General features: G+C 43.1%; 1 protein-coding gene across 5 annotated transcripts in view; it reads left to right on the top strand.

The window, feature by feature from the left end:
- Positions 1-22,643, top strand: part of AUTS2 (activator of transcription and developmental regulator AUTS2) — a 1,593,647-nt gene that overhangs the window by 691,890 nt on the left and 879,114 nt on the right. For all 5 annotated transcript variants that reach the window (XM_033921209.1, XM_033921212.1, XM_033921211.1 and 2 more), the window contains exon 4: positions 3,367-3,402. In XM_033921209.1, the coding sequence (XP_033777100.1) occupies positions 3,367-3,402 (36 nt within the window). The remainder of the gene's footprint in view (positions 1-3,366; positions 3,403-22,643) is intronic.

The raw sequence follows: 22,643 nt of genomic DNA on the forward strand, positions 1-22,643 counted from the left end.
TAGTATTTATTCATAAACCTATGTTTCTGACAGTGCAGGATTATGGTTACCATGTGGCTTAGAGTAAGAGCTATGTGGAGTTGAAACTTAGCCAAAGCAGGGCCTTGCTCCAGGCTTAGGGAACTGTTTCCAGTGTTAGGTTTACCAGACCTGCGGATTTACCTGGACAATGCCCTGGAGGACTGTCCAGGCACCTGGATGGTTTTTCAAAACCTGACACTTTCTCCCCCCGGTACCTTTTTTTAATCCCAGCGGCTGCCTCCTGAGCTGATGTCTACCGGCAGCGCGCCTGCCTGGTCCCATGAGAACTGACGGCAGCCATTCAGTGAGCAGTGTGGGACCAGGCAGGCATGCAAAAATCTTGTGCATGCCTTGTATGCCGCTCTGTCGCTGCAGGAAGAGATCAGGATAGGAGGCAGCCGCCTGGATTAAAAAAAGGTACTGGGGAGGGGGGGGGGAAGCTGTCCTGTTTTGAGGAAAAAAATAAATGGTCACGTTACCCATGCCCCTCACAGGTGAACACCCCTTTGCAATTACGCACAAGAACACTTAGGTGCCCAGTTGTGGAATAGCAACCAATTGCTGTTTCGCTCCCATTTGGTGCTTAACTACCATTATCTGCTATTACAGAAAGGATTGTAGAGGCATGGAACAGTCTCCCAGAAGAGGTGGTGGATTCAGAGACTGTGTCTGAATTCAAAAGGGCCTTGGATAGGCACGTAGGATCTTCCGGAGAGAGAAATAGATAATGGTTACTGCGGATGGGCAGACTAGATGGGCCATTTGGCCTTTATCTGCAGGAAGGAAGCAGCAGGGAGTCCTTGAAGGCTCTCCTACACCAGCTGGCTGTTTGGGAAATGGAAGATGTCAGCCCAGAGCCATAGTCCTGCAGAGGAAACTTGCCCAGATGCCACTATGCAGTGGGAAAGTAGCTCACCCTTGGAACCAGAGGGGAGGACAGCACAGAGCTGTAGCCACAGCATGGCAGATATCCCTTCCTGAGGAAGCACCCAATGCGAAACTCGAGTAGAAGGGAAGATTTGTACTTTATGGCTTCCAGGAGTCTTTTATAATTGGCACAAGCACTTTATTACATGGAGTTGCCTGTCACGTGACCTTCAAATGCAGAGTTACCACCATATAAGATAAGTTCATTTTGCTTTTTTTTAAACAAGTGTATTTATAAAGATATTAGGTGGTACAGACAATGATGGTGGTATGATGGTCTGATGGCAACCTGTGTTTTGCTTTATACACTTAAACACTTATGGTTGTGGGTCTGAGCACTATTTACTTATTTAATAATTTATATATCTATATAAATATTTTTTGGATTGTGATACATAAGTAGAGATTTAGTATACTATCACAATTATAGATTTATATTTATCCCAATTGGTAGTAGTAACTATATTTCTATAACCATAAAGCACTATAACATAATAATAATAACAGCTTTATTTCTATCCCGTCATACCTTTTCAGTTCAAGACGGTGTAAAACAAGAGGTGCTGTAAGGACAGCGAGGTTACGTCAGAATTGGGAAGGGGTAGAAGACAGTTGAGTAAACGGATTGGTAGGGATAAGGAGTATGCAAGATGGGGTGCAGGTGCAAAGAGCCTTAGCCTATAGAAAGAGATAATGGTCACTGCGGATGGGTAGACTGGATAGGTCCTTTGGCCTTTATCTGCCATCATGTTACTATGTTTCTATGAAAACTGAAGCTAAAAGTCGGTGTTTTCACAATGGCTGACTCTGTGCCACATATGGAGTGATAGCTGATGCCATATCTCCACAGAGATGCTAGTTCCTAAGGGTAGGGATACCAGATTTTACAATTGTAAAATATAGACCTAACTATAGCCCAAGCCATAGCTGACACTTAGAAACATGCTAGCAGATAAAAGCCAAATGGCCCATCCAGTCTGCCCATCCACAGTAACCTTATCTCTTTTGGCCCATCCACAGTAACCTGATCTCTTTCCTTCTCTAAGAGATCCCACATGCCTATCCCAGGCTTTCTTGAAATCAGACACGGTCTCTGTCTCCACCACTTCTATCGGGAGACTGTTCCATGCATCTACCTCCCATTCTGATAGAACTTGTATTTTCTGTCCACAAAACAAGTTTAAATTAAAAAAAAATGAAATAAATATAAGGTACTTGAACACTTGTGTATCCTTTAAGCTAGTTTGCCTTTGAAAATTAGCTAGAGTATATGTGGTAAAAATACTTTTATACTTTGCAGCTATGTGGTTTTCTCAAAATGACCATCAAAATGGAAAGCTATCTTCTGGTCTGCTCTAATCAAGACTGCTGGTTCTATATGATAACCACATTGCTATATACGTACAATATGTTTAGAAAATGATTATGCAGATATGCAGCCTTGGAATGTTGGCATGAGCTGGGTAATGAATCGGAGTATCTGATATCGTGCATTATTTTTGTTGAAATGATGCATCAGAATGGATCGCCACACCCAATTTCACACATAATTCATTTCCTGAGTACAATTGACCATGATTTAGATTCAAAAAGACAAAAAGTGTGTTGAATCCCTGATGTTCAGTTTAGAAGCAAGAATGTGGTTTCTTTTTTTAGTAGTTTAAAATGTCTGTGTTGATTTTCCAGTTTATAATTCAATTATTCTGTCCTCTTTTTTTTTTTTTTTTTTTTTAATGTGGTATAGCTTTCAGCTATCAAAACCGAGGATGCTTAGGTAGATAAGCCGTGACTAGAACCTTCAGAAGCTAGTACATGCGGCCTGCCTCTTTGTGCCCACACATTCTTTACATTTCACGATACTAATTATGTTTACAAAAAGTCTCATTTTCCAGAGTGCTGGTGTGTGCTACCAAGGCCTTGTGGGAATAAATTGGCAAGCGGGTCATGCACTGTAAAAGTCATCCAAACCCACTGGGCTTTCAAAAAATTTTTGAAGTTCTTTGCTTTTCCCTCCCTCTTGTCTCTTGTGGTCACAGTGCAGGAGTAGTTAAGAGTCCAGGGCATTGAATGTCATCAAGTCAGGGGGGCCAGTTGACGAGTGTCTGTTTAGTCTCAGTGAAGGGTGAAATGCCATCTGTACCCAGCTGCCTGTCAAATAAATTGGCAATTAGGCCACTGCAGAAGCTTGGAATTCAGTAAATAGCAGGTTACTATCTCTGAGCCATTGAGAGATTCAAAGGGGAAAAATTAAGCAACACTGCGTTTGCTTCAGGAGTGGCTCATGAGGAACAGGAACTCTAGTGTTCTATTGTGGTGATGAAAGGCTTCGAAAGGACTGATAACGAACTGTGTGGATTGGAATGTGTTAAAAACCTATCACTTATTTTCCACTTTGTTTTCTTTTGTGTTTTGTTACAGAGCTCAGCTCCTTCCAGCTTGGGAACAGGATATTTTGTAAGTGTATCTGAACTGATGCTTTTTAACCCATGCTCCTCTTCTGAAGCACTGCAGTACTGTTACTGTGTTTATTCTTTGAAAATAAGCCAATATAACCCCTGTATAGATCTGCTTCACTTTGTGGTGGGTGTTATGTCATAGTTACACCGTGGCAGTGTTCACAACTCCTTTTCCCCATCCTCCCTATCTACCAGAAGAGAGGAATGTTCAGATGTGGCACAACATCACCACCTACTGGCCAAGTTTAAGGTATGCACTGGGTAATGAATAGAACTATGAGCTGCAACCCCTGAACTAATGAATCATAGGCGTGGGAACAGGGGAGGCCACAGGGGCCTTGGCCTCATCAAAGATTGGCGGTCTCCATTTGGTGCCCGCCCTCCCACCTGTTTCCCAACATTTTGTACTTTAAATCTTCAGGCTGCTGCCACACGGCGTCAATGAGCAGGCCTGCCCTAGAACCCTTCATTCTATTTCCGAGGGCAGACCTGCTCGCTGACACTGCGCGGCGGCTGCCTGAAGATTTAAAAGTACAGCGCCGGGAGGAGGTGGGTGGAAGAGTCGGGCTCTGGGGAGAAGCCATGCCGTAAAAAAAACTGTGTTCTGCTGCCTATGAAATGAATTATACTGACTGAGGAGATTGGGATGAAAATGGGGAACTTACCCAATCTTAAAAGAACAGTTGAAACAAAATTCAAATTCAGACTAAATAGAAAGGAAGAGGCCTAATGGTTGGAGCAGTGGGCTGAGAATTAAGAAAGATTTCAATCTTTTTTTCTGCCACTAACCCCCTATTAAACTGTGCTAGCAGTTTTTAGGACAGAGAGCTGGCTGAATAGCAGGTAAGTTAAGTGCGTCTCTAATTGCCATCGTTCATGCAACTAGAGTTACATTTTTAATATCGGAGGAAGTTGGAAAGGTGCGGTGGGCCGTGGGGCTCAGCTTTATTTCAGGTTTTCAATAGACAGCATTGGGTCATAGATGAAAGGTCAAAGTATATTTCTGTCAATTAGGAACAAGAGAATATTGTATTGGGAGCTTAGATGTTGCTGTTTTTCTAAACTTTTTGTTCTTCGCTGATGCAAAGCCCGGTTCCTATACTGCATTCCATAAACGATAAAATATCTGAGGTAAGAACTGAGGAGAAACTTTCCCATGACACACTCTCTCTTTCCTCTTTTATATGTCATTGTCTCTAGTGGCGGTGTATTGGTTTATTGTTCCTTGCTTGTGTGTCACCCAGGGGCAGTGGAATGCTGTCTTGTTTGGGGGGGCCAAGGCGCTCCGCCCTAACCCCGGCAAAATTGTTCGGCAAAATTGTTCAATTTTAAACGATCGGGCAGCTGCCACGCAGCATCAGGATGGCCTGCCCCCAGAAGTCTTCATTCTACTTCCAGGGGCAGGCCTGATCCTTGAAGCTGCGTGGCGGCGGCTGCCCGATCTTTTTAAGTTAAACCCTGGGAGTCGGAAAGGTGGGCGGGCACCAGTTTTTGGGGAGGCCATGGCCCTTGTGGCCTCCCCTGTTCTGATGCCTATGGTGTCCTATCACTTGTTAATCTCTATTTTCTATGATACAATATGTTTTTCAGTGCTCCCCCAGAAAATCAGAATAGAAACTCCCAAGTGGAGAGTGGCTGTTCAAAAACTTTCAGAACTTAACAATAGTATTTTAAATTTTTTAATAGTGAATATTTGAATATTTATATGTCCTAATTGCTGTTGAAGATGATGCCTTTTTTGCTCAACTATGGGAGGGGACAGATTGACTGTTTTCTCTAGAAAACATAAATCCTGGAAAAATAAGACTTAAAGGGCCTTCAAGAAGTCAGAAGGGATAGTTAAAGAAGTGGCAGTTGATGTAACACAGTGTTTCTCAACTCGGTCCTGGAGTATCCCCTTGCCAGTCAGGTTTTCAGGATATCCACAGTGAATATGCATGAAAGAAATTTGCATATAATGGAGGCAATTTATGCAAATCAAGTTTATGCATATTCATTGTGGATATCCTGAAAACCTGACTGGCAAGGGGGTACTCCAGGACCAAGTTGAGAAACACTGATCTAGCACTTGGGTGCAAGATAACCAGTTGTGGTTGGAGTTAAATCCAGTCAGTAGTTGGTTTGGCTGTGGGGATACTGAAGTAGAAATTTCCGCCACTTTCAGCCCCTTCAGGATCAAAGGCAGTGGTGTGCTGGTAAATATTTAACAATATTTCTGTCTCCAAGCATAGCCAGCCCTGTAATTTGGGAGGGGGGGAGAACACATTTCTCTCCCCCACCCCTCTTCCTGTGTGGGTGTACTAGACATACTTTTGCTGGCGAGGATGCTGAACCCCCGCCAGCCAAGTGGGTGGATGGCTGCTGATGCATGCTCTCCACTGCTTTTTTCTGGCTTTGAGCAGTATGCTGGGGGCGGGCAGAGGGGAGCGGCAGCGACAGTCTATTTGTTTTGGCTGGCGGGGCTCGAGTTACCATCCCTGCTAGCGAAGATAAAAAGGAGGTCCTCCAAGGTCCTCCCCTCCCCCGTGGCTTCTTCAACAGCCAGCCGACTGTCACAAACCAATGCAAACCAGCCCAAGCACACCATTGATCTCAAAGGTCACTAATAAATTCCAGTATATGTAGTTTTGGGGTCCATTTAGTAGGTTATTTGATATTTAAGGTAGTCCATTAAAAAGTACCACAACTCTTGTTTTCAGATGTCCAACTTGAGCCTTTCCTCCTGTTCTTCATTTGCTTTTGCTTAGGGAATAGGGAAGGGGATGTGAACTGGTAAGGAAGGGAATTAGTCATAGCTCAGTTGAAGTACAGTAGTAGCCATAACAAAGGTAATTAACTTGCATGATCGTTCAGTATCGGTTTTCTGTGACTAGTTCTTATGTCGGTATATTACAATGTGCCTTACTCTGTGAAAGATTTAAGAAACTGTGGATAATTTTAATAAAAATTGCAGGAATTGAGTTAGACCAGCTTCTTTCCTACTTTCCCCGTCCCATAATTTATTTATTTCAGACACATAATCATACTCATCTTGTTTAGGGGTTGTAGCCTTCCATAGTTGCCTGTTCAGTTTCAGAACACATTTGTTGGTGTCAGAAGAACATAAGAATAACCTTACTGGGTCAGACCAATGGTCCATCAATCCCGTTCTCACAGTGGCCAATCGTGGTCATTAATACCAGGCCAAAACCCATGGAGTAGCAATATTCCATGCTACTGATCCAGGGCAAGCGGTGGCTTCCCCCATGTCTTTCTCAATAACAGAAAAGTCCATAGTCTGTTATTAAGAAAGACACAGGGGAAGCCACTGCTTGCCTTGGATCAATAGCATGGAATATTGCTACTCTGTGGGTTTTGGCCAGGTGCTAGTGACCTCAATTGGCAACTGTGAGAATGGGCTACTGGGCTTGATGGACCATTGGTCTGACCCAGTATGGGGGAAATGAGAAAGGTGGAAAGAAGGTAAGGGAGATTGAAAGGTAGGGAAAAGATGTGTGAAGGAGGGAAGGAAGAGGATGAAGAATAAGAAGGGATAAAAGGAAAAGGAGGGTGGTAGGGGAGATGAGGGAAAGAGTTAAAGGACGGCAGCATGTGAGGGGTGGGGAAAGGTGAGTGCTGAGTAAGGACGAATGTGAGAAAGAGGGGAGAGGAGAATGTAAGAGCATGAGCAGGATAAAGAATTACCAAAGTAAGGAAGTTCTTCACCCAGAGTGGTAGAAAACTGGAACGTTCTTCCGGAGTCTGTTACAGGGATTCAAGACAAAGTTGGACAAGTTCCTGCTAAACTGGAACGTATGCAGGTGAGGCTGGACTCATTTAGAGCAGTGTTCTTCAACCACTGGTCCATGGACCAGTGCCGGTCCACAGAAATTTCCTGCCGTGCAGGGCCAGCACGTGCATCAGGCCCAAAACAGTGTTCTTCAACCGCCGGTCCACGGTGCGATCGATGCGGCGTTATCTTCGAGCCAGTTCCCTCTTCCTAACTGATTCAGTGCACAAAGCCACAGGCAGTGGCTCCTACGGGCATCCTGCGCCTGAACCGGAAGCCTTCTCTCTGACGTTGCAACGTCAGAGGGAAGGCTTCCAGATGAGGCACGGGACGTGCAAGGTGCAATTAGTACTATTATGGGGGCGGGGTCTGGGGTGGAGATTGGGTAGAGATGGGGGGGGGGGATCTGGCCCACGACTTAGCCCAGTGTTCTTCAACTGCCGGTCCACGGACCGATGCCGGTCCACAGAATAATTATTTTATTTCTGCCGGTCCATAGGTGTAAAAAGGTTGAAAAACACTGATTTAGAGCACTGGTCTTTGACCTGGCTGCCGCATGAGCGGACTGCTCTGCACAATGGACCACTGGTCTGACCCAGCAGCGGCAATTCTTATGTTCTTAAAACAAAAGAAATAGGAAAAGAAACAAACAAAAGATAACAGCAAGGCAGAAAAACAAACAAAACAATCCAGTGAGAAAGATGAAAGAATACAATAGATAATAGAAAAAGGAAACTTAGAAATCAAAAAGGGAGATGAAAAATTAAAAAAATAAAAGGCTGAAACTAGCTGGTGGGAATTTTTATGAATAGAGGACCCTTGGGGCTTTCCTGTAGTGTCTTTTATAGCTTATTTAAAGGTATCGGGGAAAATGATTATAATATATGGAAATGTTACTTTGGCTTTTCACCCCAAATATTTCTGTCTAGAGACACCACTGCTTGACACCCTCCTTGCAGATAGATAGATAGAGAGAGAAAGAATGGGGAGGGAAAGCGAGAGGGAGAGAAAGGAGGGGTGGGGGTTTGGAGGAAGCATGCAAAGGTGCAGATAGAGGGAATAGAGAAGTGGGTGCTGTGGTCAGTGCTTCTTATCATCTTCCTTGGGATCTGAATTTGCTTTCCCTCATGCTCCATTTCTCTCCTCCCCTGATGTTAGATGTACCTCTCCCCCATTCTCTGTCTCTCCTACCCCAGTGTTGGTTGCAGCACCTTCTCTATCCCTAGTGTTTGGCCCAGTGCCTTCCCCCCTTCCCCCATTTTTTAAGTGCAGTATCCTTCCTCCTCCTCTGTTGTTAGATGCTGCCCTCTTCCTTCCCCAACTTGTTGTTAAGTGTCTCAAGTGTTAGATGCTGCCCCTTTCTCTCTACTTTCTCCTTCCCAGCATCCCACCTGACTCCAGGAATGTCCTGCTGCTCCCATAGATCAATAGCAGCCCCAGTGCTCCTGACACTACTCTATGTCTCCCTCCTACTGTTATCTTCTGGGCTTTACAGAGTGAAACGGCACAGGGAAATTGCTTAGCCCATCTCTCAGGCCAGGTGGGATGAGCTATGGAATTGCTCGGGCATGGAGCCCACACAGCTTGAAGCCTTCATCAAGATAAGGTGGAGAGGCATGGATGTTTCAGGCAACTGTACCATCAGTTTGGCTCGTGGTGACAATAACTTTGCATTATCCACCATCACTCCTTTTTGGGTATGGACCTGAAGAAGGAATAGGTGACGAGGCAAATCACCCTGGAAGCCGTGTGTTTGCTGCTTTCTGCTTTGCTTTTTGTATGTAAGGCTGCAATAATGTGCCGCTTCAGCCTCAGAATATCACAGTCGACATTGCTGAAAGGATTTTTTGATGGAATCTGCAGTTGTAGATAGCAAAACAAAAGGAACCCCACAAAGAACTAGCAAACAAGGAAGGAGTGAGGATGGAATTATACACATCAACCAGAGATAAAATGAGTGAATGACTATTTATTTAAAAAGTCAATAAAAGAGTCTTTATCAAATATTGAATTCAATTTGAGCTGCAAACCCGACATGGTCCGTGTTTCGGCATTGAAGCCTGCCTCAGATATACAAGATCAATGTTTAATGGCAATAATCTTCAAATCCAGATGTTCATATAACTTCTCTCAATAGGTACTGGATTTGTAAAGTACTAATATATTTTTCTACTTCAAAAAGACGCCTCAGCCCCACCTCTCCACCACTGTAATAATTTTATACTGTGGGAAGTTTGTTGTGGCACTTCATCATTGGCTGTCAATTTGATTTCTTTTATGTTCATTTAGTTTTTCATTTTGTGTTGTTAATAAATATATTTCTTTTGTAATAAATACGTGTAAAAAGCTGTATAATACTTATCTCAGCCAAAACCGGGAAACAGACCCGACATGTTTCGCACGAGAAGGTGCTTTATCCAGGGTCTCCCTGTGTGACAACAGAAAAGAAGCTGTACCATACAATTGTGCGTAGCCCTTTTCTTAAAAAACTTTAAGATATACCTTCACTATAATCCTTAAAACTATATGAAGACTTACCAAGGCTGCCGCTGTCATCCGACTCCAACTGAATTGTGAGTAAAGATGGCGTCGGCGTCCTTAGACTCAGAATTTAAATCCTCCCTCTCTTGATTAGATTGATCCCGCCCCCTGCAGCTGATAGGCCCAAAATTTACATCACTGATCCCCACTCGATCTCGTTGTTTAACCCTTGCGGTGCAACAGTGTCTAACATAAATATAAATCTTTGCTCACTCTCATTTAATTTTGCTCAGATATACAAGAAACATCAAGTAGATGGCAGTTATGTTCGCTGGTGGCTAAACAACGGACATAGCATAAAAAATATATATGGGTATCCTATTTCAATAACTCGGACACAATGCCAGAAAAGAAAATCTCTCCAGGGAAAAATGTTGATAAAGACTGTTTATTTAATTTTCTATACCATTCTACCAGAACAGTTTACATGAATTTATTCAGTTATTCAAGCATTTTTTGCTATCTGTCCTGGCGGGCTCACATCTTTCTAATGTACCTGGGGCAATGGGGGGGGGGGGGGATTAAAGGGCAAATTCTATAAGAAGTGTCCAAAAGTTAGGCGCCAAATTAGGCACCGTTCAGCGTGATTCAAGTCAAATTGGGCGCTGTTTAGTGAATCACGCTGAGTGGCACCTATTTTGGAGGCGCTCAATAAATAGGCCAGCTCTAGGCACAACTAAAAGTTGGGCGCTCATGCGAGCGCTTAAGCACGCTTAAGAGCAGCGATTCTGTAACAAGGCTCCTGACACAAAGCCACGCCCACGTCTAACATCCATAGCGCCTATTTTTTTTGAAGGCCGCCTAAATTTTTTTGAGGCACCTTGTTACAGAATCGCTCTTTCTTGATAGGCGCTTACATTTCGAATTAGTGCTGATTAAAAAGCTTAATTGAGCTTGTTCAATTTAGATAGGCGCCTATCAAGTTTGGCGCCTCCAAAATAGGTGCCTAATATTAGGCCCGGTTACAGAATTTCGGTCTAAGTGACTTGCCCAGGGTCGCAAGGAGCAGCTTGGGTTTGAACCTACAACCTCAGGGTGCTGAGGCTGTAGCTTTAATTACTACGCCACAAACATATTCATTCACGCATTAGAAAATAGACTTTTTAAAAAACTTTACCTTTATTCAAAATTTTAGTATAACAAACAAGTAAACAACTTGCGTGAGAATTCAAGAATTAACTTCTTATCAAATTAAAACAAATACAGGAAATACATATTATTTAGTTCACAATAACCTGATCTAAGAACAAGGAAAATATCAAGTGGAATTTAAGAAAGTAAATAATATAGAATACTAAGATGGAATGGGAGACATTGATCATACATCCAGGCAGCCAGCTTGTTAAACTGTGGTAGGAGACATTGTGCCAATAATCATCCCTCCCCTTTCTCTAGCCGTTACAAACTCAAGTAATTGTTTGGGTTCGAAAAACAGAAAAAAGTTTCCCTCATAAGAGAGACAACATTTCACTGGAAATTTCAATACAAAGGATGCGCCAAGAGCCAAGACTCTTGATCTATAGGAAATACATTTTTTTTCTCTTCTTTTGTGTCTTTTTAGATATACCTGTATAAATTCTTACCAATAAACCCTGAAAACTATCTTTCATGTCCCTGAAATAAGTACGGAAGATTCAATCTCTGTCGAACTCCAGGGCGAATGTCACTATAAGGGTAGTTCTTTCTGTTATTACTTCTAAGGAACTCTCCAAGAACTTTGTCAGATCTAATTTGGTTTGTTGTTGCTCCATTTCTCCTCTTGGGGTGGAAATCATTTGTTTCTTGAAACCCGCTGAAATACTCTGGATTCTCGTTATAGGTGGCAAAGATTCTTCAGGTATTAACAAAATCTCTTTGAGATATTTTTGCACCATTTCCAGAGGGCAGATTATCGGAAACTTGGGAAAATTTAGCAATCTCAGATTATTTCTTCTTTGCCTACTTTCCATATTCTCTAACTTTGTTTAATATATGCCCTTTCCTTAATTATCCCTGACTCCAAAGATTTGATTTGGATAATTTGCTCTTCATGCCTTTTAATACTCTCAGTCTGTTCACTTAGGATATCTCCTTGTGGGAGATTATAGCAGCACAATCTGACTGTATCATTGCTATGGCTTTTTTGAGGTTGGAGTCCATAGTGACTATGGCCTTCCACAGGTCGTCCATACAGACTGTCAGGCTTAATAATCTCCCCAAACTGCTCTATGGAAGTAGAAATGTTCTCACCCATAACTATAGCAGGTGCTGTTGATAGGGCTTCAGTGAGAGCAGAACTCTCCATCTCCTCTCCTCTCTCTTCTCCGGGACTCGACATCGAAATCCGTGGCTGGGTTGGTTGTCTTGCTTCCTCCGATGCAGTAATCCTACTTGCAGGCTGGTACGGGGACTGCCCTCAAGGAAGCTTGGTCCACACTAAGGTCTGCCAATTCAATTGGCATCCCTCCTGAAGCCTGGGTGGCTGCCATTGGTTGACGCTGCAGCTTGGCATCCAGTGTCGTCTTTATGAGCTGTTTGGAGCTCGCAACCGCTGGAGGTCCTGGCTACAGAGCTCCCTTCCTCTTCCCCATTGCACAGCAAGCCGGCACAACCTCCGGGCACGCCGCAAGGAAACCAGTGTCAAAACAACGATGCGCTGCTCAGAAAACCTCTGAGCAATGCCAGGAAATCAACACGGGAAGAAGGTAAAGACAGCGCTAACACGGAGCCCAACGTTATGCTACCATCCGAATCTTGGATCATAGGCTTTTTACAGCTGTGGTAAACATAGGTCATAGTATGCCCTTATTTGGGTCTTTCAAACATGCTAAAGCCATTTTTAAAGGTGCTCTAAAGCTTATTTTTACTATAGCTTAGCAAAAACACTCCTTAGTAACTTATTCTCTTCCTCTCAAATTTTAATTTTGCTTTCATGAATTTTGAGTTACAAAAGTATGTTTTTTATTCCTTTTCTTTTTTTTAGTAAAGACATCTATCTAAATATATATGCATATTTTTGTGTACATGTGCTGAATGTATACACTTATTCATCTTGAAATATAACATGTGGCCTTATGAGATCCTTTTGAAATGGAATATAACCTTCCAGTTACAAAAAGGTTCCCTACCTCTGTCATAACCTATTCATAAAATGGAATTCAGATTAATTCATCTATAGGTTGTTTAGGAATATGAGAAAAAAATTGACAAAATTTATAAGATATAGAAAACTTATCATTATGTTGATTCAAATTATGACTTAGCTTAACATGTACAAAATACAAAGAATCCCACACTTTCTATGTTGAAACCGTGAATATTCAAACTAAGTACAAAAAAGTGCTCAGAACCAATGGAATGGTAGTAAAAAGATCACGCCGGGGTTGTACCCCTAGAGAAAATCTTCACTTGTTCAATCATCGCACTTTGCATATTGTACTATGTTGATAACTGTTCCAACCACTCAAAAAGTCATAATCATTCAAAAAGTGTTTAGTGTACTCATCTTGGGTGCCTAATTGTTCCAGGTTCTGATGCGTTTCGTCATACCAGGCTTCCTCAGAGAACCTACACAGAAGTCTCAAAACGATTGTGATCTAATGTTCTTTCCTACTTGTATCTCCTATGAGGAGATACAAGTATCCTGTGAGGAGATACAAGTAAGAAAGAACATTAGTTCACAATCGTTTTGAGACTTCTGTGTAGGTTCTCTGAGGAAGCCTGATATGACGAAACGCGTCAGAACCTGAAACAATTAGGCACCCAAGATGAGTACACTAAACACTTTTTGAATGATTATGACTTTTTGAGTGGTTGGAACAGTTATCAACATAGTACAATATGCAAAGTGCGATGATTGAACAAGTGAAGGTTTTCTCTAGGGGTACAACCCCGGCGTGATCTTTTTACTACCATTCCATTGGTTCTGAGCACTTTTTTGTACTTAGTTTGAATATTCACAGTTTCAACATAGAAAGTGTGGTATTCTTTGTATTTTGTATTAGCTAACGTTTGCCCACATATTTATTACCATTTTCTCACTGTTTATTGTGGGGATTTAGCTTAGCATGTGCCACTTCATCATGCTCTTTGTAAAGTAAATTCTAGTCTCTGGTTGAAAGATACAGTTTTCCAACAAAAGTGGATGGAATGAGTTATGAAAACCCCAATGCTACATGTGAATAGACTGAAATGTTTTAAACAGTTGACCGATGTTAGGCAATGTGATGAGGTGTGTGCTCTCGGTAGCCTCTATGGTCAATATTCATATGGTTGAAAATAGATATTCTGGGTCTTAAACAACATTTACACCTCTGTTATTGAAGGGATTTCTCATTTCATTTTATTTTGGCAAACTTGTTCCTAGAATTGTCGTTCTTACTTTGAAAAGCCCAGAGCTTTATTAACTTACATGGAGAAAATATACACCAGATGTCTTCTGTGGGATGAGACAATGAAAGGAAAACTTCAAAACGATGCGTGTTCCATGTGTTTCCAATAAATGTAATTATTGTGTTATCAAGAAATATGGCAGATTATAAATGGTCATTTTCATTTTATTCTGGGGTTAGAGGCAGGCAACAAGAATTTGACTCTGCTCAGAAAGCACCTGGCACCAGACTAGAATTTAAAACCACAGGCGGAGCCCCATTTTGCATAAAATACAGAGATCAGAATTGATACATCCAATTAAGTATTGAGGCTGCAATTTTAATTTGGTTTCATTTGGGAGGTGGAACTAAACTACATAGAACTAAGGAGCATGACTCCCTTAATCCTTTATGCAAAGCCCTGGCCAAAACGAGCATCTTTTTAAAATCTGTGCATGCCTATGCAAATGCACATGTAAATCTTAGGCCCACCCAAGATCATGCCCCAAACCATGCTGTCCCTTCTTTAAAGCCCTCTTTTACAAAGGCGCGCTAAGCGTTTTAACACGGATTTAGTATGCGCTAAATCAACGCGTGCGCTAACTGCTAACGTGTCCATAGGATAATATGCACACAGCATTTAGTGCATGTTTATTGCACACTAATAAGATTAGCGCAACTTTGTAAAAGAAGGGGTAAGTGTTAGTAGTCATAGGAACCAGCTCTGTAGGTACTGTGGGTACATAAGCAACCCCAATATTGATCAAACTCCTAAGCTTTGTCCAGGGTGAAGTAATTTCCATTGGGTTTAGTATTCCCAATAATTTTGAAAAGTTGACTCCTACCATCAACAAGAAAGTCCATATAAAGATCAACAATGAAGAAATAGAAGTGGTTGACGGTTTCATTTTCCTTGGGTCCCTCATTGATCACAGTGGTGGTTCAACAAAAGAGATCAAGTGTCGATTAGCACTAGGGCATGCAGCCATGGTGAGCATGAACCAATTATGGAAGTGCAAAGACCATCAAACAAAGACTGTTCACTCCTATTGTGTTCCCAATCCCGACATGTGGCTAGGAGACATGGACACTCAAGAAAGCAGCTAGAAGAAAAATTGACGCCTTTGAGCTGTGGTGCTGGAATCCCATGGACAGCTAGGATCACCAACAAAAGATGTTCTTGATCATATAAATATTCACATTTATCTAAGCCCCCAACTCATTATACTAAATATATAAATTGTACTCGGTTAAAAGATTAACACCATGTTATACTGGCAGTGGCGTAATCACTGACATCATATCACTTTCTGTCTACCACCACCTAATATAAATAAACAAACATTACTTATATTATAAGATCTTGTAAATGGAAGAACAGACGGAAGATGTGAGTATAAAGTTCCACCACAACAACCTGCCAGTATCTGTGTCTTTTCCAAATCCACAACTCCAAGGGATAAAATGTGCAAAAATCCAAATGCAATCATTGTTCAGTCCATATCCATATAACTCCAAAATATAAAAAACAATTCCAATTCCACCAATGTTCATTCAGTCAATCCTCTACCCCAACACGAGTTCGTGTTTCACACACTGCTTCATCCTGGAAAAGAATGTGATTGATGTTATCCATTAATCCAGTGGTCTCAAACTCGCGGCCTGGGGGCCACATATGGCCCGCCAGGTACTATTTTGAGGCCCTCAGCATGTTACCATTGTTCAGGAACGTTGCCCGCCTCACTGCTGTACCACGCAAGCGCTTTCCTATGTCTGTACGCGATTGTCCCCTCCACTCCACCTCACAATCATGTACAGATGCAGGAAAGCGCTTGCGTGAAGTTATAGCAGTGAGGTGGGCAACGTTCCAGCACGTAAGGTAACCTTGGGAGGCAGTGCAGCTTGTGCGTGTGCAAGTTCTCATGAACTCTCGTAAAATGCGGCACCTCTCCTGGCAGTGACTGCTTGATGTAAGATGGCGGTTGTGTCCGGTGCTGGAGGAGGTGAGAGCTGAAGGCGGTTATGGACACGACCACCGGACACTTAGGCCCTGATTCTGCAAAGTGTGTCTTGATTTTAGGCAGCTGTAGGCGTCCTACAGCTGTCTAATCAGCCAATCGGGATGCACGTTTTTTAAAAAATGCTCCCCAGGCAGGCCGCCTATGTTGAAGGCGCCTCCGGGAGCCTAGGGAGGCCCGCAAGATGCCTAAGCTTGCCTAAAAGCCTTATGCGAACCTAGGCGGCCCTACACATCTCCCTAGTAGAGGAAGAGAAGCTTATAATGTAGGCCAGCAAAATGCTGGCTTATATTGTAAGTAGATGCGGCCGCTATACTTATCGTGGCAAGGGATCTCCCTGTCACAATAAGTATAACGGCCGCCTGTCCGATCACCGGCAAAAGGGTGCCCAACCCCTCTTGCCAGAAGGCCGCCCCTCCCCAAAACTCCCGATTACTGGCAGGAGGGTGCCCAACCCCTCCTGCCGGAACGCCTCCCCCCAAAACTCCCGATCGACGGCAGAAGGGTGCCCAACCCCTCCTGCTGGAAAGCCGCACCCCCTCTGGACCCACCACGTTAACTACCACCCCCCTAACCTCCCCCCAACTAACCTCTAAAGTGTTGGCCAGCCAGCTGGGTCTTGCTGTCATCCAGCCGGCAGGCCTGCCTCGTCAAAATGAGGTGGGCCTGCCCCTTCCTGGCCCATCCCAGCTAAGTCTAAGGCCTGATTGGCCCAGGCTCTAGAAGCTGTAGGCATAGCGGGTCCGCCCATCCCCACTAACCCTAAGGCCTGATTGGCCCAGGCTCTAGGGGGCGGCATTCCAGCAGGAGGGGTTGGGCACACTCCTGCCGGTGATTAAGAGTTTCGGGGGGGGGGGGGTGTTCCGGCTGGAGGGGTTGGGCACCCTCTTGCTGGCAATCGGGAGTGTCGGGGGGGGAGTGGCCTTCCGGCAGGAGGGGTTTGGTACCCTCCTGCCGGCGATCGGACAGGCGGCCACTATACTTATCATGGCAGGGAGATCACTTTCTGCGATAAGTGTAGCGACCCTGTCTACTCTAACCTGATTCTCTAACCAGCATCTGTAACATGGACGCCGGTTACAAAATCAGGGTTAGTGTAGGCCCAATTCTGTATAGGACACCCCTCCCAGATATCCTGAAAACCTGAGGGCTGGGTGTGTCCCAAGAACTGGGTTGAGAACCCCTACTCTAAGTTGGATGGGAGTCCTCCTGCCAGTAGGGGTGCTCTATCACAGTCATATTTCCAATAGTGATTGACAGACAAACTTTGCAGGACTCCAGGGAACCTGCCTGACCTTAGTGATTGAAAACACAATATTTAACATCCCCTAGGATTACCAGATTTTACTTTACTGGCCGAGTGGAGTAGTAAGGGGGTTGTGGGGCAGCGGTTTTCCTAAGGGCACAGTACACCTCCTCTTCTCCACCCCCCCACCCCACCCCGCTCCTCTCCTTGCCATGCCCCTTGCCTTCCCCCGTACTTTTTTTTTACTTTCCCGGCACGAGGTTGCTGCCTGCATCGTCATCGGTGCTTTCTCTGATATCACTTCCAGGACCTGCACCTAGGAAGTGGCATCAAAGTGTGAGCCAATAGCAATATAGACATGCTGCTCACGCTGGAGAAGTTAAAAAGGTATCGGGAAAGGGAAGAGGGAGCGCCGGGGGGAGGGGCAGGGAAGAGTGTGGGGGGAAGGGTGCCACCGTCCCAGGCGCCGCTCACCCTTACTGTGCCACTGCATTGGTTGGCTAAGCTTAGCGGGCAAATCGGACCATATAAATACAGTAGCAGTCCTAATTTTGCTCACTATTCACTTAGCTGGCCAGCACTGAATATTTATTTAGCCAGTTAAGTTAGAGCTACCCAAAAAACCATCCAGATCTTCAATACCGATTGCTGGAGATGGCTTTGCATTGAATATCTGGGTTGAACACTGGTGTTGAACAAGCAGCATGCTGTCTGGTACCGCCTGAAAACTGCCTGGCTAGAGTATAAATTGTACTTCACAAAACATTTAAAAAAATGATTTATAAAGTTACCAGCAGTGAGTCTGTGATAGGAGCCAAACAGGAAAGAAGGATAGGTACAAAAAAAAGATTGCAAGCCCACTAGGGACAGAGAAAGTACCTGTGTATAATAGGGCTCATAATCAAATAAACTAAAAAAACAACAACACATAAGTCGTCCCTTGGACATCCTCATAGCCAGGACATCCAAGTGCTGATAATCAAAATCCTTTATCTGGAATCTAGCAAGACATTTTTCCTGCTGTAAATCCAGAGTTTCAGGGGGCATACTGGAAGATGTGTTATGGGCATACTTTAGGCAGGCTTTGGATGTCTTGCGGCAATAATCAAACCTTTCCAAGATGTCCTGGAAGGAACTTAGACATTCAGAGCTAGAACTGTTTTAGAAGCAGCCTTGAACTGAAAGATATTGGTGGGATAGAAAACACTAATGTAATGTAATCTAAGTGCTGCAAAGGTACTCAAATTGACCAGATGAAACTGAGTGGCAGCAGGTTCAGGACAAATGTCAGGAAGTTCTGTTTCGCACAGAGAGTGGTGGACGCTTGGAATGCTCTTCCGGAGGAGGTTGTGACAGAGACTACTGTTTTGGGTTTTAAGTGCAAGTTGGATGCACACCTCCTTGCAAATCATATCGAGGGATACGGGAAATCCGAGTCTCCAACAGGGAGCACCTAACTGGGCCTCCGCGTGTGTGGGTCGCCGGACTAGATGGACCAAGGTCTGATCCGGTGAAGGCGTTTCTTATGTTCTTATATATTAAGGTATGACCCCCCCCCCACACACACAAACTTCCCCACTGCTCACTAACACTGCCTCCCCCCTCTCCCCCCCACCCCCCCAAAAAAGGGGAAAAAAAACTTTATGAAAGAGTAGTCTCTAGATCACCAGCACTTGGTATGGGAAAGCCTGGTAAAGCATCACACAGGTGTCTTAAGTAACCTGGTGGATGGGCTAGTGAACCATAGAGAGGAAGATCTAGGCCCATAAGCCACTCTAACCACTACATTTATGGTGGAAAATATGAGCCCACTAAAACCTACTCTACCACCATATAGGTGCCACCTGAAGCCATGAGGGCTATTGGGGTGGTAGACAGGTAGGCCTAGTAGATTTTGGTGGAGTCTTGGAGGGCTCAGCATAAAATACAGGTGGGCCTAGTAGGTTTTGGTGGAGTCTTGGAGGGCTCAGCATAAATTATAAGGGGTATATGGTAAGATGTACTTCTGGCACGCTTTGTTGACATATCAGTGTGGCCAGTCCATCACAATGCTGGCCCCTCCCACGTGTTTTCAACGTGGACATTTCTTTGGCCAAAAATGGGGTAAAAAAGTTAAGTGAGACACTGCTTGCATTTGCAATATAAAGGGCAAGCAGTGTCTCACTTCTGGCTCACCACACAGTTGTTTCCCACGTATTCATCTTTATAGGACCCCCAAGGGACCCCTGAAGAAGACTTTTTGTCGAAACGCGGACCGTGTTGGGTCCTGTATCCCTAGCGGACTAGGTCCTTTAAGGCTTTTATGTGAATAATCTATTTTTATGTGGATGGAATTATTTCATGGGGATGATTTTGGTGTACCTTTGGAACTTTGACTCTTTCAAATAAAGTCCACTTAGGAACATCGTCACTCCACAGAGTTATTTTGGTTTTCTCTGGATTTTCTTCTCTGTGGATATCTTGGGGTCAATTCCTTTTGTTTTTTTCTTGAATTCAGATACATTTTTCTTCTCTACCAGATCCACTGGGAGGCCGTTCCGCGCATTCATCAGCCATTCCGTAAAAAAAAAAAAGTAAGACGTTATATCTTAGTCTAGAAAATACTTTTTCATGGAAGAGGTGGTGAATGTGTGGGATGGCCTACCAGTGGAGGTGGTGGAGGCAAGAATTATAATTGAATTCAAGAAAGTTTGGAGGTTGAAATGTGCTTTCCTCAAGTTTGCTGACCTCAGAAAAGCAAATAGCTACAGATTATCAGCATAAATGTAATGAAGTGAAAGCAAAGTGAAGAAGATATTGAGAAGCTTAGAACAGTTAGCACTTATTAACACATGAACTTAATTTTTTCATTATTTTGGGCTACATTTTTTATTTATTTTCCTTTCCCTGTCAACTATACTAGAATTTGGAACACAAACTGAGATATTCAATTTTGCCATATGGTAAATGGAATATCTCTTTTTATTCTGAATATATTATAAATGTTTAAAATGTATATTTTTGCTCAAGCTTTCATGACTGCTGATTACATTTAGCACCGTTCAGTTCATCCCCGATATATTTTTTAAAAAATACAGAATATGGCTGTCTCTTTTTCTAGATTTCAGCCACCAATAACATTCAGCAGTATCCTATTAAAGGTTTATTACATTTCAGTCTGCATGTGCTCTGTTCTTTAAAATTGAAAAAAAGAAAAAGTATATAAAAAATTAAAATAATCGATGATAATGGGCGAATGAAGAGGCCAATGCCAGAGTCATAGCCATAAACACTCTTTATGTCGCCAGAATCTAGGCGAATAAAAATGGCATGTCTGACGCCCTAGAAAGGTAACTAAAGACTATATATATATGTATAAAAAACACATTGACGCAAGGATATGAGCTACACTATATTAGTCAATGTAAAGAACACTGGCTTATATATATACTGTTCTTTAATGAGGCATAGAATGTGTCCTTTATATACATATAGATTGATGGGGAGAAAGTTGAACACAGTGCAAATTACTTGAAAGCTGTAGGCCTCCCTTTTAATCTCCAGGTGCATTCTGGATGGCCATGAGCAATCCCCATATGGCTACAGTAAATCAGTGAAGTTTCCTGTGGAGACTTGAAGAATGCCTGCAGGAATTGTTGGTCTCCTCTGTGGATGCTAGGCAGATGGATAGATGTATGCACCATAGCTACAGTATATCTATCCAATAGAGCTATGATTTTTTTTTTTTCACATTCTAATAGGATACAGAAGGCCATGGGGCATTGTTTTTCAAGGATTTTATTCTATATCTGTGGGAGGATGAATCCTTGTTTCTCTTCTTTAGATCTAATATAGAACACACAAATAAGAAACATAAAGATATGATTAATAATATCAATTGACCAAGGAAGTGGGGTGGAGGTGAGGAAGAAAATGGCATCCCTATGATGGATGCTAATTTCAGAGCTTTGCTTAGCTTAGCTGTGTTTTGTAAGAGACTGCTAAGGGATACTAGCAGTAATAGTTGATACTCTACCAATATAATCTGTTCGTACTTACTGAAAATAGCATCACTGGTTGCTAGAGTGGAGTCTTAACATTTTTGGTGATGATAAAAGGAAAAGAAAGGTCTTCTTTTCTGAAAACTTTCAGAGTACCTTATGCAGAGGACCAAAGGCCCCGTCCAAAAACAGTGGACTGGAGGAATCTTTTTTTTTCGGTGGCTTGGGTGGGACTATAGGCCTATTGAGTTCAACACCATTGCTAGAGCTTGGTTTCCCAGTAATGTCAATGTTTAATTTTAGCTGTAACGTGAAGTAAAGGGACTTAAGCTACTGATTAATTACTCTTCATAGTTATTATCCATAGAAATATGATGGCTAAATGGCCCATCTAGTCTGCCCATCCGCAGTAACCATTATCTCTTCTTCTCTCTAAGAGATCCCACGTGCCAATCCCAGGCTTTCTTGAATTCAGACACAGTCTCTGTCTCCACCACCTCTTCCGGGAGACTGTTCCATGCATCTACCACCTTTTCTGTAAAAAAGTATTTTCTTAGATTACTCCGGAGCCTATCACTTCTTAACTTCATCCTACGCCCTCTCATTCCAGAGCTTCCTTTCAAATGAATGAGTCTCGATTCATACACATTTGCATCATGTGGGTATTTAAAGGTTTCTATCATATCTCCCCTCTCCCTTTCCTCCAAAGTATACAGATTGAGATCTTTAAGTCTGTCCCCATACGCCTTATGACAAACACTATACACCATTTTAGTAGCCTTCCTCTGGACCGACTCCATCCCTTTTATATCGTTTTGAAGATGTGGCCTCCAGAATTGTATACAATATTCTAAATGAGGTCTCGCCAAAGTCTTATACAGGGGCATCAATACCTCCTTTTTCCTACTGGCCATACCTCTCCCTATGCACCCTAGCATCCTTCTAGCTTCCGTCGTCACCTTTTCAACCTGTTTGGCCAGCTTAATATCACCACATACAATCACAAGCAAGTCCCGCTCTTCTGTCGTGAACATAAGTTCTTCACCCCCTAAATTGTACCGTTCCCTCGGGTCTTAGCATTACATTTTAGCTGCCAAATTTCAGACCATTCTTCAAGCTTCGCCAGGTCTTTATTCATGTTATTCACACCATCCTGGATGTCTACTCTGTTGCAGATTTTGGTATCATCTGCAAAAAGGCAAATCTTACCTGACAGCCCTTCAGCAATATTGTTTATAAAAATGTTAAAAAGAACAGGCCCAAGAACAGAACCTTGAGGCACACCACTGGTAACATCCCTTTCCTCAGAGCGATCTCCATTGATCACTACCTTCTG

Source organism: Geotrypetes seraphini, chromosome 15 (genome assembly GCF_902459505.1).
Source record: "Geotrypetes seraphini chromosome 15, aGeoSer1.1, whole genome shotgun sequence".
Taxonomy (NCBI): domain Eukaryota; kingdom Metazoa; phylum Chordata; class Amphibia; order Gymnophiona; family Dermophiidae; genus Geotrypetes; species Geotrypetes seraphini.